The 15000-nt window shown below is 39.0% G+C and overlaps 1 protein-coding gene and 1 long non-coding RNA gene across 20 annotated transcripts in view; one reads left to right on the forward strand and one right to left on the reverse strand.

The window, feature by feature from the left end:
• LOC137992358 (neuronal acetylcholine receptor subunit alpha-10-like) overlaps positions 1-15000 on the forward strand; it is a 49200-nt gene that overhangs the window by 25726 nt on the left and 8474 nt on the right. For 7 of the 19 annotated variants that reach the window (XM_068837660.1, XM_068837663.1, XM_068837658.1 and 4 more), the window contains 5 exons: positions 7131-7175; positions 7713-7870; positions 11734-11851; positions 13163-13302; positions 13883-13927. In XM_068837660.1, the coding sequence (XP_068693761.1) occupies positions 11776-11851; positions 13163-13302; positions 13883-13927 (261 nt within the window). In that variant the 5' untranslated portion in view covers positions 7131-7175; positions 7713-7870; positions 11734-11775. Of the gene's footprint in view, positions 1-5379; positions 5516-7130; positions 7176-7712; positions 7871-11211; positions 11611-11733; positions 11852-13162; positions 13303-13882; positions 13928-15000 lie in introns of those variants that run through there. The other 12 variants (XM_068837668.1, XM_068837662.1, XM_068837664.1 and 9 more) reach the window with 5 other exon arrangements.
• On the reverse strand, positions 4562-11189 carry LOC137992362 (uncharacterized). The gene is made up of 2 exons (XR_011121679.1): positions 9373-11189; positions 4562-4817 (listed from the first exon to the last, which is right to left on the reverse strand). It is a non-coding gene; the product is annotated as an uncharacterized lncRNA (long non-coding RNA).

Genomic DNA, 15000 nt, shown 5'->3' on the forward strand with positions numbered 1-15000 from the left:
TTCGAGAATCTTCCTGGCTTTCTCAATCTTCCGTTAACAAAATTTCCATGCATGAATTCACCACAAGATTTGTTTAGTGTATATAAATATTAATGATATTGTTGAATGGACTTTTTATTTGGAAAGTCAACTTTTAAGAAAATTTTAAACTTTACCTTGGACGTGAAAAGCTGCATTACCAAATTACTCATGCAGGGTTTTCGACAGTTTTGTAAATTAGCGGACATATTTCTGAAAGCACCGGACGTGACATTTTTGGCGCTGTAAGGCGCCTTGCGAGCACCGAAGGCGCGAACTACTTAGGAGGGTTGGGGGGCCCCACAGGAAATTTTTAAAATAGCACACTCCGAAACGCTGTTTCTAGTGTTTCTGGAACCCAAGAATCAGTTTCCCAGGAAAGTTCACTCAAATTCTCTTTAAAAAGTAAGTAAAGAAAATTATAATAACAAAAAATAAGAAAAACCCCTCTAATATTGGCACAAAAGTACCAGATATGGAATGGGAAACCACCCGCGGACGAAACGTCCGGCGTCCGGCCTAAAACGAAAACCCTGCAGTCATGTCTCTTTTATCACATTTTAAGAAACTGTATATTTAACAGTGTTTGTCGTATTGTTAGTATGTTTTGAAAAAGAAAATAATAATAATAACGCTAGTAATGATAATTGAGGGCGCGTTGGGTATGAGCAGAATCACATGATCTTGAAAAATGTGACTTGCAACTCTTTTCTCCGGAACAAAGATGGTACTTTAGTATAGGACACCAAAATGGGGAAAAAAATAAGATTGAAGCTGCACCCGCAGGAAAATGCACGTGCTACGTTACATCCAATAAAGCGAATTTTTAAACTCAAAAAACCCCAGCTCTGAACCAGAGTTTAAAAACTCATTAGTAATTCATGAGCCTAACAGCCAATCAAAACATCGATAAAACGTCATGTGTATGAGCTTTATATCCTGATAAAACACTCCTCGTTAGTATTCTTAAGAATACTAATAAGGAATAGCTTGTTTTTCTTGTATGCTAATATTCAACTCTCACAATTTGAACCATTGTTTTGAGTCCAGAGGGACACTCTCTTTGTGGAATGTTTTTTAAGCCGTTCAAAAACGTCGCAGCACGTGTTTTATCGAGTCTAAAAACACTCGGCTACGCCTCGTGTTTTTAAACCCCGATAAAACACTGCTGCTCGTTTTTTTAAGAATTACTTAAACGCTTAAGGCCATGAGCTTCTGATATGAGATGATAGATAGCAAAAGAGGCGCGCGCGCAAGCGCCGAATTGGCCAATCTCGTATCCAACAAGCGCGAGTGGAATTATTGTTTTATTAAAAACGCCCAAAAATTATGGATAAATCTTCCCAACTTTATTTTGTACTTTTGTTTTGTACTTTTCTTTTGTAAAATTAAAATACCAGATGCGTACAGTTACTGATATTTGTAGAGCATGGCACAATTAACAAATAAAGAAGCGTCGCCTGTGTGATCTGTTTCGTTGTAAAGCACGCAGGAAGCGAAAAGAATCGTAGGGTAAACACGAGACATAGTCGAGTGAACATTTTCCCAATTCCTGAGTGCTCTATCCACTTTTTAAGTGCCCTATCCGCTTCCTAAGTGCCTTACAACTGAACAGATGACAGGCGAGGCTTCTTCATTTGTTTAAAATTATTGAGTTTCTTAATTTCCTCACGCATTCGGCTAAAATTATCGGGAAACGCGTTTTTTTACAAATCCTACGAGTGGCATCAGTCGGGCATCATAAAGCACGCTAAAACAGACCAATCATGCACAATTCAGTTCTTGTTAGAATGGTTCAAGACACTTTATTGGTTAAACACGACCAAAGCTGTCAAAATATCAAACCATCAAAGTTGAGAAACCATAAAAAGCAAGTTGAAAGCAAGCTATCAGACGAGTGCAAGTAGTTTTTCAGTCTAAAATGGGGTTGCAAAGGAAATTGTTCAATAAAAGCCAGCTGAATTTTCGCTCATGAAAACATGAACAATTGTAAAACAAGCTGATAGGGATTTTTTTAATTTCATAACGTACTCGGCTAAAATTATCGGAAAACTCTATTTTCCAAATCCTACGAGTGGCGTCAGCCGTGCATCTGTACTCTCGTAACGCACGCGGTTTTAACCATTCAGAGTGCGCATTATATCGAAACTTTATCACAACAGCTCATATACCGTGACGGCGTAGCCAATCAAAGCTCCAGAATTAACCGAATGATCTAGTTTTTAATAACAAGAATTGTACTAGTTATTCAGTGATCTATGTCATGACATCCTCCTACTAACGGAGATTTGAGACAAGCAATTTAAGCAATACAGGACTTTTTCCGTGTTTACATAGCCCCATCTAAATACGAGGGAGAGTTGGGAGGTTAATTTCCGTTGTGAGGCCAATTGCAATTGCGTAGGGGTAGCGAGCTGGCCTAAAGGTTCTCTGGACCTCTCAAGCCCGCCGCACACTTAAAGAAAGAGCTGAGCAAACTGCCTCGCGAGGCGGTTTGCTCAGCCGTTTCCTCACATGTGCGGGGAAATTGTGGTGAGAAATTCGCCTCGCGAGGCCGTGAGGATAAATCAAACATGTTTGATATGTTTGGCCTCGCGAGACAAATTCCTCAATGTGTGCGGCCATCGTGAGAATCGAGCTGAGCTTGGTTTAATCAAGCGGCCAATAAAAATACAAGGCATACTCACGTGACTCCAGCGGTTCAGGATGGTGTCGAAGGAAGAAATTCCGACGTCACTGAAGTCACGTGAGAATGCCATGTATTTTTATTGGATGCTTCATTGACCAAGCTCAACTCGATTCTCACGATGGCCGCACACAATGAGGAATTTGCCTCGCGAGGCAAAAAATATCAAACATGTTTGATTTTTTCCTCACGGCCTCGCGAGGCCAATTTCTCACCAAAAGTTCCCCGCACACGGTGAGAAAACGGCTGAGCAAACCGCCTCGCGAGGCAGTTTGCTCAGCTCTTTCCTCACCGTGTGCGGCGGGCTTCAGAAATGCTGTTTACATTGTTGTGATTACTGGGTTGCCTATGGGCAAACCCAGTCGAGGTCTACGTTTAGTTTGTTTGTCTTAGTTCTTTTTTTTTTTTGTTTGTTTTTTTTTTTGTTTTTTTTTTTACGTGTCGGTAAAAGTCTTGCCTGTCACTCCCCTGGTAAGTAGTGTCTTTGTGTATAGAGCCTTCTGCGCGTATTTTCTTAGGATCGCGAGGGTAGTGGAACTGCGTAGATTTCTCTTGTGAACACAGTAGAATCATTAACTTAGCCTGCAATGGCGTCGAAAGTCATGCAACGCGAATGGCGTTTTAGTGGATCCTTAAACAAAATATACCCTTATGGAGCTCAATAATGGAAAGTCAGTTGGATAAACTAGGCATGAATCTCAAAAGCGACGAGTACTGGACTTCGACAACAATCTATCGCCCGTCGAGACGAAATCAAAGTGAGCAGTATTTACCTGAAGTACATGGTAATTTGACACAATTGAGTTTCTTGTCTTCACGCACGCAATCAAATAGGAAGAGGTTTTCGCCTCTAAGAGCAAATATGTTGTTTGTTTCAATAAAATTTTCGCTGGAAAAGGATTCTGTGGTATTTTCTGCCTTTGTGAATTATAATATCATGTTGTGTATTGAATTTTCGAGCTTAAGGTTCAAATGTGATATGGGAGAAGTTTTTTAGTATTGCTCTGTAAGCAGGAAGGGTTCACAGGCCTGTTGGAAGCGTGCTTGAGTTTCAACAAAATGAGGCCCAAAATCAGTGAAAACTTGTGACGCAGATGAATAATAAAGTAGCTGCTATTTCCAAAATGATGGAATTACCTGGTGATAAATAACGTTGTACGCGTCTTGGAGAGTAAATTTTGACTTTGCATAAACAAGAGTTGGGCGATTGTGATCTTTGTTTTGACTTCGCTCATTTCATTGTCAAACTTGATAACACTTGACAGAAAAAGAAACTTACAAAAACCCGGTATCTTGCCATCATTTGACACAGATGCTTCACTGTTTGGCGAGTAAACATGCCGCGGTAACTTAATCACGGCGCCCGCTGAATTCCGGCCATGTCACTTTCGATTTTGCAATTTACTTGAACGTAGCAAAAATCTCCCAAAATGTTTGTCGCTGATCGTAACTTTTTATATTCTATATTCACGGTTCAAAATTAATGTTGTTTTCATGTCGTAAATATTTTATTCTCGATCGACCGTCCGGGAAACTTCCTTCTGCTCTTTCTAAAAACTGTGTATCAATATTTATTTGCTTTTTCATCAATATTTGTTTTGCATAAAGCAAGCTAACAGAATCTGTACCTTGCTGAGTTCGCATTTGTTAGCGTTAATAGTATTTTCGGTCAGATGTTTCTGTTTTTTATGAGGGGTTTATTGTTTTGGTCTCCCATCCCAACACTAACCCCGCGAAACAGGGCTTGACTTCAGTGAAGTTTATTATTACAAAGTTTTCGGATGCTCATAGGGCACACTTGTGGTGAAAAGAAGTTGTGAGGGAACTTGAAAATTATCAACATGTCAGCCCAGAAGCCAATGTTTCTCGCTTCTCTTTTATTTGTTATTCTTCAGAGACTGGAATGCTGTATTTCAATACCACACAATTCAGTGCCTTCTGATTTTCTGTAGCACGTACCACAGGCAAGCCAGTGTATGCTTCACAGAAGCATCTAGTTGGATTTAAAAGATGCCGCTCACACAGATGGTCGATTATTCCAAGGAGATGTGACTTCTTGTTAGTTTGAAGATTTATTGCGCGATTGTCTTATGTTTCTTCAGCCCTTGGCTTCCTGAGAAAGAAAATGAATAAATAATAAATAAATTAAATGAAGCCAGCGAATCTTAAAATGTATAGCATCAAAGTACCGGAAGTGAAATGGCAAACAACCGGACAAAACATCCGACCTTAAGGCGAAAACCCTGTTGTTACTATTACATTTCATGATGTTTAATAAGAATAATTACTTTATTTATATAGCTCTTGTATAGTAATTGTCTTAGGCGTTCTGCAGGGATAATAATTGAAGTAATTACGATGAATTATGACATAAAATGAATCCTACACCAACACACTGACTATGAAACATAGAAAATTATACATAAATTAACTAACTGAAGAAATTTAAAAGATGTTTTTTATAGAGCTGTCAGCAATTCCCGTGAAAAAGAAGTCCGTGGTTTCTTTCCATGTTCACTGGCCATTCTCAGCAGACGAACAATTTTCTTCCATGGTCACCTGCAATGGTCATGTGTTTTTGAGCGAGATTGATAAAACCCCCCGACAAAAAAATCACCCAGACATTGTGATTCATCGACGTCGTAGAATTTGCAGACAGTTAGACCAAACATGGAACAAAAGAAAACTGATTCAGAGGAATCAATCCTCTTAGCAGATATGTAAGGCAGTTTTTATGAAGGATGCTGAAAACGAATCAGGACTTTTGGGAAAATGGATATTTGAAGATTTGCGTCATCCGCGGAGGAAATTGTAAGGTTCATGTTTTGGCAAGGGAAGAAATTAGTGCGGGTTCGTTCGCTAGCGTTTATGGCTTTAGACCTCCTCAGTTGTGTTCTATTTTAGTGTCGCGATGAAATTCACTCAGTGCACAAACATTTACCAGATACCATTTTGACGGACTTTTAGGCATAAATTCCAGGGGCACCCAACGAGAATATAGCTCAAAACCACTTAAACATAGCATTGTCAAACGTATTTTAGTATTTAAATGGTAGATATAGGCATATTTTTATCCCCTAAAAATTTTTCATCTGTTCGGATTTCCTAGCTGAAAAGTCTAGTGATCCGAAAATTATAGGGATCAAAACTTACCTGTTCGAAAATTTCAGCCAGAAAAAAGGCTTCCGAAAATTCTAGGTGACCTTTTTAGGGTAAAAATCCGTTAGAAATGGGTAATTATACCATGTTTTAGATGTTCGAAAATCCTAGGATATTTACTGTTTTGCAACAAAATTTCCGAAAATTCTAGATCTCAAATCGTCTTCCGAACAGATATTTTCCGAAAATTAACGTTGGGTGCCCCAGAAATTCTAATCCTTCGGGAAATTTTCAACTGGTGGCTTACTGTAATGCTTCAGAATATGCTATTCCCAAGAAACCGTGATAACCAGCTGAGAGTAGCGGGGAAAATGAGACGTGCAAGATTATCAATTCTAGCTCAGTAGAAGTTCTAGGAATTTCGACACGAAACGCGGAGTTTTCGTAGTAGAACGCGTTCTCGTTATTTATTTACAAAGTTGTCGCTCTCTCTTGAGGTAGATTCGGCTTATTGTGGACCGAAATATTGCAGAGATGTTTTTAAATAGCTATTTAAGGGAAATACAAGTCACAATCGTTCGGTGCCATTGTATTCCGATTAAGCCTGAAATTATCGAAAAAACGAGATGTCCTCAAAAACATCTCGTTAATTTTGAGGAGGACCAAAGGAACACTGATTGCGAGAAAAAGACATGAAAGCAATTACTGATAACCAGACGAAAAACGCATATTGTCATGGATTATTCATCGAATCAAAGCATGGATCCATTTGAAGAAAACAGTTGTAACAATTAACTTGAAAAGAACAATGATCTTAAGATAGAGATACTAAAGAGTTTTGAAACACACCGCACGCGATTTTACAAAAATCTGATGTAATATCTTCCTACAGCAAACACCACCACCTCAGGCCTCATATATTACCAGTGTTTGTGCAAATAGAAAATGCTGCCAACACTATGGTAAAATAAACATTTTATTCTATGGAAAAGGCACAAAAAAGCAAGTTTTCGTGGGAAGGGTTTACATCAAATAAAAGTGTCAATGAAGGAAAATATATTGCCACGACATAACAAAATTTGTTTAAAATCGAGCAAACAGCCCGGTGTTGCAGTTGCCATAAGCTTTCCCGGTATACGTCTTCACAAGTCAGTTGCAATTAACGAATTTCCGTAATTAAATGAGCGAATTTGCGTCAAGGCGTTTTTTACGAAACGATAAATTTCAACCTTTAATTTGAATTTCTTGTATATTTGAGTCTCCGCATTATTTATTCATTTATCTTGTGCTTTTTTGCCACTTATTATTCACATTTTATCTTGCTCAGATTAACACAAACGGTCCTTAATACGAAGTTGTTACCAATTTGCAGGTAATGGATTTAATTTTTTTGCTTTTAATATTTTGAGACAGGAAAGCATCATCTTAAAATTACTATTTATGCAATATACAATATCCGCTTTGATTGCTATCGAGTCACCGCAAGTACAAAAATGTTTTTACGACATGATTGTCACTGAGGTAATTTCATTTTCGGAAAGCCGTGTGATTGCTTCGAATTGCCAACTACAGGTTTTTTGTCGAGTACAGCTAGCTAGAGACAACAGAAGATGAGACTATTCAGTCTGTATTTGAATACGCAAGATATCAAGTGGATACGAGTTTTCTGTTTTAGCTTTTATAGTCGCTTTGAAGAAGTGGTTGGGAGAGATACTTGTCCTCTAAAAATAAAGATTTCGATTGTTATTTTTGGTAAAGCTCTAGGCGGTTTTGCTTTGGATGGGTTTTTGATGTGAATTGTTTTATGCAAACGACTGGACTTCGCCAAGATGACATCTCCTAGGAACCATATCACTTATTAACATCTTTCGCACGTTCAGTTTGTCTCATGGTGTCATGATACATTTAGTATACAGATATCAGGACAAATCCACGGACACTGTTTGTTGTGGTCGTTGAGATGTCCGAAAGACGTCCTCTGGTAGCAGCATAAAATTGGTTATTTTTCTTGTTGGTTTTACTTTATACTCGATTACGTAAGTACGCCAGCCAAGCCACCGTTTACAGGTCAGTAACTTGTTTTAAATTGTGACAGTCGATCTACATTTCCAAAATTCTTCTTTTAAAACACAAAATGGCGATTATAATGGGACCAGGCTTCTTAACTGCTGGGTTCAACGGTGCGCGATGGCTTGCGCGTTTTCATAACCTAGCAGTTGAAGGTTGACGAGTTCCCAGAAGCACCAGAGAGCTTAAACAAGAATGACCAAGACTGTCGTCTGCAAGCGCACTAGCTATCTCAAAATACAACTTCGCGCTGTTGCTATGATTGTGGGATCGTTCCAAGTAGTTCGGGGTCTAACGAGCGTGCCATCTAGCCAGGAATCAAACCTTTGTGAACGGCATGGAAGTTAAGAGAGAAAATTAAGTGTTGTCGCCTGCTTGTCACGTTCTCGACAAAACACCAAATTTGTCATTCACAAAACGCCTTTCCAGAGCTTGCAGAACCATTATTTTTGTTTTGTTATATTTTGCTTTTTTGGTTCTCATTAAACCTTTTGGTCTCTGAGGGGACCACCATGCAAGAGTAAAATCGTCTGGCGTTAGACAGAGTAACATGTATCAGTGGCCACTGGGAGTTAAAGGGTTAACAATTTCGCGGAAGCCGTCATTGCTCGACTAATAGTTGAAGGGTTACGTTGAGTGAGGTACACTTAGTTCACGCCGTAGTTACGCCGTCAACTGAAGAAACGTCATGTGCCCGTCTTGAAACGTGACAAACATCGATATTTGTTTTTTAACAGGTGATTCTGACGACTATCACGCAAGCATTTTTTTGCAATATTGAAAATCTTTGCGTATAGCCGGAACGTTACTGTTTCTTAATTTCAATCACTAAATACCCTCCACATTTCGGAATATCGGATCGTCTAGGAATTCTCAAGTATAGACCTTAACTTCAGGTTTGTTTGACAACAAATTTATTTGTACGCACTAAAAAAAAGAGATGTGCAGCTGGACTACTAATTTTTAAGGGATGGCGGAAAGACATTTTATTGAGTACGACTTTAACTTCTTCTCATCTTTTTTCAGTTGCATGCCTGCCACATTTTCTGTTCATTAACAAAATTCTGTTTTCACCAAACATAACAAAGCTCGGTATGGTCTCATTAACAGAACCGAAGATTAATAATTCACACTTCATATCTCTGACCCTCATTATAATCTTGCCTATAATCTTGCTAGAGGCGCAATTTTACCACGGAGGGGTGTCATTTTTGACGTTCTCGATTCAACATTCAGTTTATTTATAGGTCAACACCGCGTCACATTCAAAGTTGGTTATCATCTTTTCTGAGATTTCTTTTTTAAATGAAATGGTTACAGCGGCACGGTAAAAGACCGTAGTCGTTTTCAGAGAGGAAAACAAAACTATATCAAAGATATACCACAGGTAGCCCATGCACACTCTATGTTGTGTTTTAAATTTAGAGATCTTGTATGGCGAGTTTTAGTAGATACAAATCAGAAGGTTTCATAAAAGAAATAAGCACTAATGTTGCACTTACTCGTCTGTTGTCTCTTTGTGATCGTTCTTTGGTAATCCGGTGCCATTCTGTCCTCTATTTCGCGAGATATCCTCAACCGAAGACCTATCTCTAAAAGAGAGAGAACGTAGGAAACGCTCACCAGTTGATCTTTTTTTTTATTCATTTATTTCACACTATTTACATAACATTAACATATAAAGTAAAGTATAGTCACAACACATGGTTACAAGATAAAATAATTACAGTACAGGTTATAAAAGGTGTATGCATGGTGGTCATAGTAGCGAAGGCTTTCTAGTTGACCACCACTCGGTCTTGCGAACCGAGAAATCGAGCCAAAAAATATAGGCAGAATCCTTCAATCCGCCTCAAACCCGGTCAGCGACATGTTCGAACATTCTATCGAACCCTATTCAAGAAAACAGTCTTGCTATCCACTCGCTAGCTTCCCTCTCTATTTAATAGTTGAGGATATCTCGGATATCTCGCGAAATATCTTGCTATCCACTCGCTAGCTTCCCTCTCTATTTAATAGTTGAGGATATCTCGAGAAATAGGGGACAGAATGGCACCAAATTACCAAAGAACGACCACGAAGAGACAACAGACAAATAAGTGCAACATTAGTGTTATTTTTTTATTTTATTATTATTTTTTTTTATCAAGCCCCCTGATTTGTATCGACTAAAACTCGCTACACAAGCTCTATAAATTCATAACACAACACAGAGCTTGGGCCACCTGTGGATATACGCGACAAGCCGACATCCCCGGTGGGTGTTTTTCCCAGACTATTGCCTGGCAGACAAAAATTTGGTTTTATCAACAGAGTTGATCATGTAAATTGACCACCGTACAGGGATTTTAAAAGCTGACGTTTCGAGCGTTAGTCCTATTCACAACGCTCGAAATGTCAGCTTTTAGAACCCCTGTATGGTGGTCAATTTACATTTATTTACCAACTCCCTTGATAAAACCAAATTTTTGTGTACTACTTCCCCACCGACGCAGCACCACAGTTTCTTTAGAAACCACTCCCCTTTATTCATTTATTGCCTGGCAGAACCTAGCAAAGAGTCTCATGCAGACTAGGCGGATTAATAGAAGGCAGAATGAAGGGGTTCACTTTCTCACGGAAACTGCGGCGCTTACTGGCGGTGGGGAATGAAACGAAGGGCTAACGCTTGAAACGTCGGCTAACGGTCGTTCATTCATCTTAATTAACTCTGAAGCCCTCGACTCGGGTCAATATCTGTTCGGAGCATGTCAGATGGTTGGCATAGTCAGAGATGAAAATAGTTCGCAAAAACGTTTGGTTGAAGAGTGGTTTGTGTGGGGATGGGTGGTCAGAGGTCGGAGCTGTTTCCGAATTAGTTCTCCGCTCACCAGCGATGCAGTTTCAATTGTCTTGTAAGTTTTCAATTAGGTTGAAATCGTGCAATTATCACAAACGAAATTGTCTCAGTGCTGTTGAGCCTTGCCTGCGTTTAATCTAGCAAACAAAAATTGACGAAATTTGTTGGTGTGGGCTGACTCTTCACATAAGATGTGGCAAATATGAAGTACAGTAGTGCTCGGATTGTCGATGTGTGTATACTAAAGTATGTCCAAACTCATTTCAGGCGCATAAGCAAACATGTTTTCGACAAATATTTGCTGTACCACACACAAAAGAACTTGAAAATATATTTTTCGCTTACGTTATCATCTCGGGAAATTACGGTTTGCTTGTGCGAACAAGGTTATTTCAACTGGACAGTCTTATCATGCTGAGCGATGTCTATTATTTGCAGTTACTGCAAAATGGAATAGAGGTTTCCTCTCCTTCAACTAAGGTGTGCGAAAAAATCATTATCTGTTGTTGACATCGAGAAAGATAAACACAGTTTGATTCAACGCCATTTGCAAAATAAACGCAGAAGTGTAATTGGTAAATGTTTTCGAACGATACAGCATCTGAATTTCGGGAATGTTGAATTTGACAGAATCATAAATGGCTTCTTTATTAGGCTTGGCGTTCCAAGCAGGAGATAACACCTTTTGATAACATTGAGCCAACATCTTATCATCCACAATAAGTGTAGTTTGCACTAATTTACACGCCTTCTTTGATTAGAGTTAAGCAAGGCGTAGCAAATTCGTACCCGGCTCCAGCTTGGCAACCGCAGTAATCCGCAAGATTTGCAGAGTAACGTGTCTCGTATAATCCGGAGCCCTGGCCCTGAAAGAACAGATCTACTGTAGCTCTTTGACTTGGTCGGTTTTCCATTCGTCTTTGCTTCTAGCCATTGAACAAGTTACCTTGATAGTTAATTTACAATTCGTGACTTTGAAACCTATATACCTGCTATACATAATTAACATTTTCCTTTTTTTCAGTCTCAGACAACCTGCATCAGCTCTTCCTTGCATAGCTGAAGAATGGAACTTCCGTTGGGAACGCTTTGCTTAGGAATACTATCTATCATAAGTGTTTTCGCAACTGTTTCTGCTCAAGGTAAACGACTTCAAAGTTGCTTGTTTCTCTTTTTCTCCTCAACGATGACGGAAATCAGTGTTGATGAACCTTGTTGTCTGTGTTCCCGCCTGTTTACATTTGTTTGCCATTAAGTCAGAGAAGCTCGATCAAGATGAACACACACCACATCGCAATGTGCTTTTTTGCTATAAACTTCTGAGTGTTTTCAGTATTGATTTACCGCCGAAAGATTTATTCAGTCCCAATTTAAATTTTGAACTTATAACAGTGAGGATATAGTTTTCATCTGCAACTATGAAATGATGTTAAGACAGAGGGTTACCACGATTGCCTCATCGTTAATGCCGAAATCTGTTTCGCTGCTACAGCTCATGATAATTGGTTCCGTTCTGGAGAAGGAATTTCAACATGATGTAATATTTTATGTTTCTGCCTCGAGACAAGTACAGTCTTGCCACTGATTTTCTAAGATCACGTCTTCATTTTTTCTAATAAATAACACCACAATTTCTTATCTTTTCTACGGCATAATTCGGATTTAAATTTGTCCTTAATATTTCATTACTTGAATGCATCCTGACTTCACGCCAATATCAAAGGAACACTGCATTTAAGGATTCAAAAATAAATCTGCATTACTTCAGAAGTCATAGAAGCCTAGCAAATAGCAGAGAACTTGATAGAGCTAAAATACTCAGAAAAGTGACCTTTAAATCCTTGAAAAAAGCAAGTTCTGAACGGATTCTGTGGTTTATGCATAACTCAGTCTTTGTTGAACGAAATGAAATAATTGTTTCCAAAATACGAAAACCAATTATCGGCACTCTTAATTGCTTCACTATAAACTTTAAACAGAAATAATGCAATAGTTACAATATCCAGTCTTTAGAAAACCCAGATGGGCTATTTGTTTTCTTCATAAGAACAAAACTCCAAGACAAAGCGAATCCAAACGCACATTCATCACTTCACTGCATTCTGCCCTTTCATTAAAACAATTAAGCATGACTTAATAGCGTGAGCGTTGTAATACTAAATGTCAATTAGTTTCACGGAGCAGCCAGTGGAACTAAATCTGTTTCACTAGCTTCACATGATGCCCATGCTGCGCCATTTCAATCCAACATTTTTGGTCTTCAAACGTGTTCCCATAACTTTGACACAAAACAAACAAGATAAAGGTTCTTTGAACAGAAAGAGATACCATCAATTAGGCTAACCTCAACTAAGTGAATAAGGTTTTAAAATGTGTATGTTTTTGTTTCGCTAAGAGTTGTTCAGCAACGGCACTGTGCACACCTCTGAAATCAGATATTTCTGTCTCTTTAGAAACTCACCGAGACGACTTTGAGCACAAGCTACTGGAAGTCCTCTTCGATAAATACAACAAAGAATCCCGCCCTGTCTACAACAAGAGCAAAGCAGTCGATGTTGAATTGGATATCGCTTACAGCCAGCTAGTGAATTTGGTAACGCTACAATCAAAATCTTTGACTTGTCATTTTTGTTTAAGTTACACAGATGGCTTACAAAGTGCGGGGAGTTTTTGCCAATTATAAAAACAAGAATTGACAGTTAGAGGCTATACATTTCAACGTCAACAGGTCGCATGGTTGAAATTACGAACTTCGGGACCTTCATTTTTTTTAAAAGACTGCGAAGTTTTGGTAAAAACCATATTAATGGCACCTAAAAGTCCGACATTTGCTTATGTGGGACTCTTATCAGCGTAGATGCACGATGAAATAAACTTGCGCTTTGCAAGGAAAAACCAAAAATATTGGAAAAAACTGAAACTACATTTAGCAAGACGCTGACAGGTGTCATGAGGCAAGCATACTAGTGTCTTTCCCGGGGCAAAGGTCTCTGTTTCAGATAAGACAGCCCTTAGTGTCAATCTTTCTATCCGACGGATCTGGGTAAAGGGTATGTAAGGGCCGGACTCTGAGCTGAAGAAATATTGCATTTGAATGCTTCTTTAATGTGAAATCAATTTTTTTATGGATCATGATGTGGATTGAATTTGAATGTTTCTTGTTCACCTTGCAGGACGGAAAGAACCAAATTTTGTCAAGCAAGATTTGGATACGGCAGGTAAGATACAAGATACCTACGTCAGTTTGGATTCAAGAATAGACCATTTCGTTAATCGTAATTTCCCAGGGAATTCTCACGGTTGGCGTCACAGTTCCTTGCGGGGATAACGGCCTGTGGAGAGATTCGTTTGTCCGTTTGCCCCCACAAAGGAATTGGACGACCTTGGATTCACTGGGAACTTACTATGAGCGAAATAAGTTGTGCCTAAAATGGAATCCGTAACAGTCTGGTGGTAGACTTCATGACAAATACATACCGGTGCGTTAGACTAGCGAGGTGATCCTTCTCGAACAAGTGCTTTGGTTTAAGAGCTAGTGCAGACTGATGAGTACTTTCACTATAAACGATCGATTCGAGGTGCATGGAACGACCGGTTTGGCCTTGATGTTGTCTGTCATGTATTTGTCATACCTTATGACAAATACATGACGTGTCCTACCTGACTTAAGTCACATCCGGCAGTGAAATTGCCAATTGCAGCCACATTACCAAAATTATGTAGAAAACCCGGATAACGATTATCCAGTTGCGTTATTGCTGCCATTTGGTGGTGTAAATGAATGAACTGAGATGGAACTGAAGAGAGAACGACGAAAATGACTATGACAACGTCATCTGTAATCAACGTAACCGTGTTAAGGTAATAAGTTCTTATTATTCCAAAGACTTTGCGTTGCGAGTTGTACAAGTCTAACTACTATTAAGAAATCAAATTGTTGTGAAAGGCTTGGAAGATCGAATCGAAAGTTATCGTCTGGTTCTCACAGTCTCCACATAACATCGAAATTGGTCATTTCACGCCGTGTTTAGTAAACGAACGGCAAAGAAATGTACCAAAATGTAAAACGTATGTGCAGGGCGTTCAAAATGATTGTTTAGCTCATTCCAAGCTCTTTTTCTCGTTACTGATCTCGTCATGCTCTTCGCTATCGTTTTTGGCACCAACATGGCGAAGAGAGATGGCAAATTTAACGCCCGGTGAATGAATAAAATGATGAAATTTTCTGTTATCGCACGAGCATAATATGGACAAAATCCGTGCCCCTCCCTCCACCACACACTCAACAGAA

This window comes from Montipora foliosa, chromosome 2 (assembly GCF_036669935.1).
Source record: "Montipora foliosa isolate CH-2021 chromosome 2, ASM3666993v2, whole genome shotgun sequence".
Classification (NCBI taxonomy): domain Eukaryota; kingdom Metazoa; phylum Cnidaria; class Anthozoa; order Scleractinia; family Acroporidae; genus Montipora; species Montipora foliosa.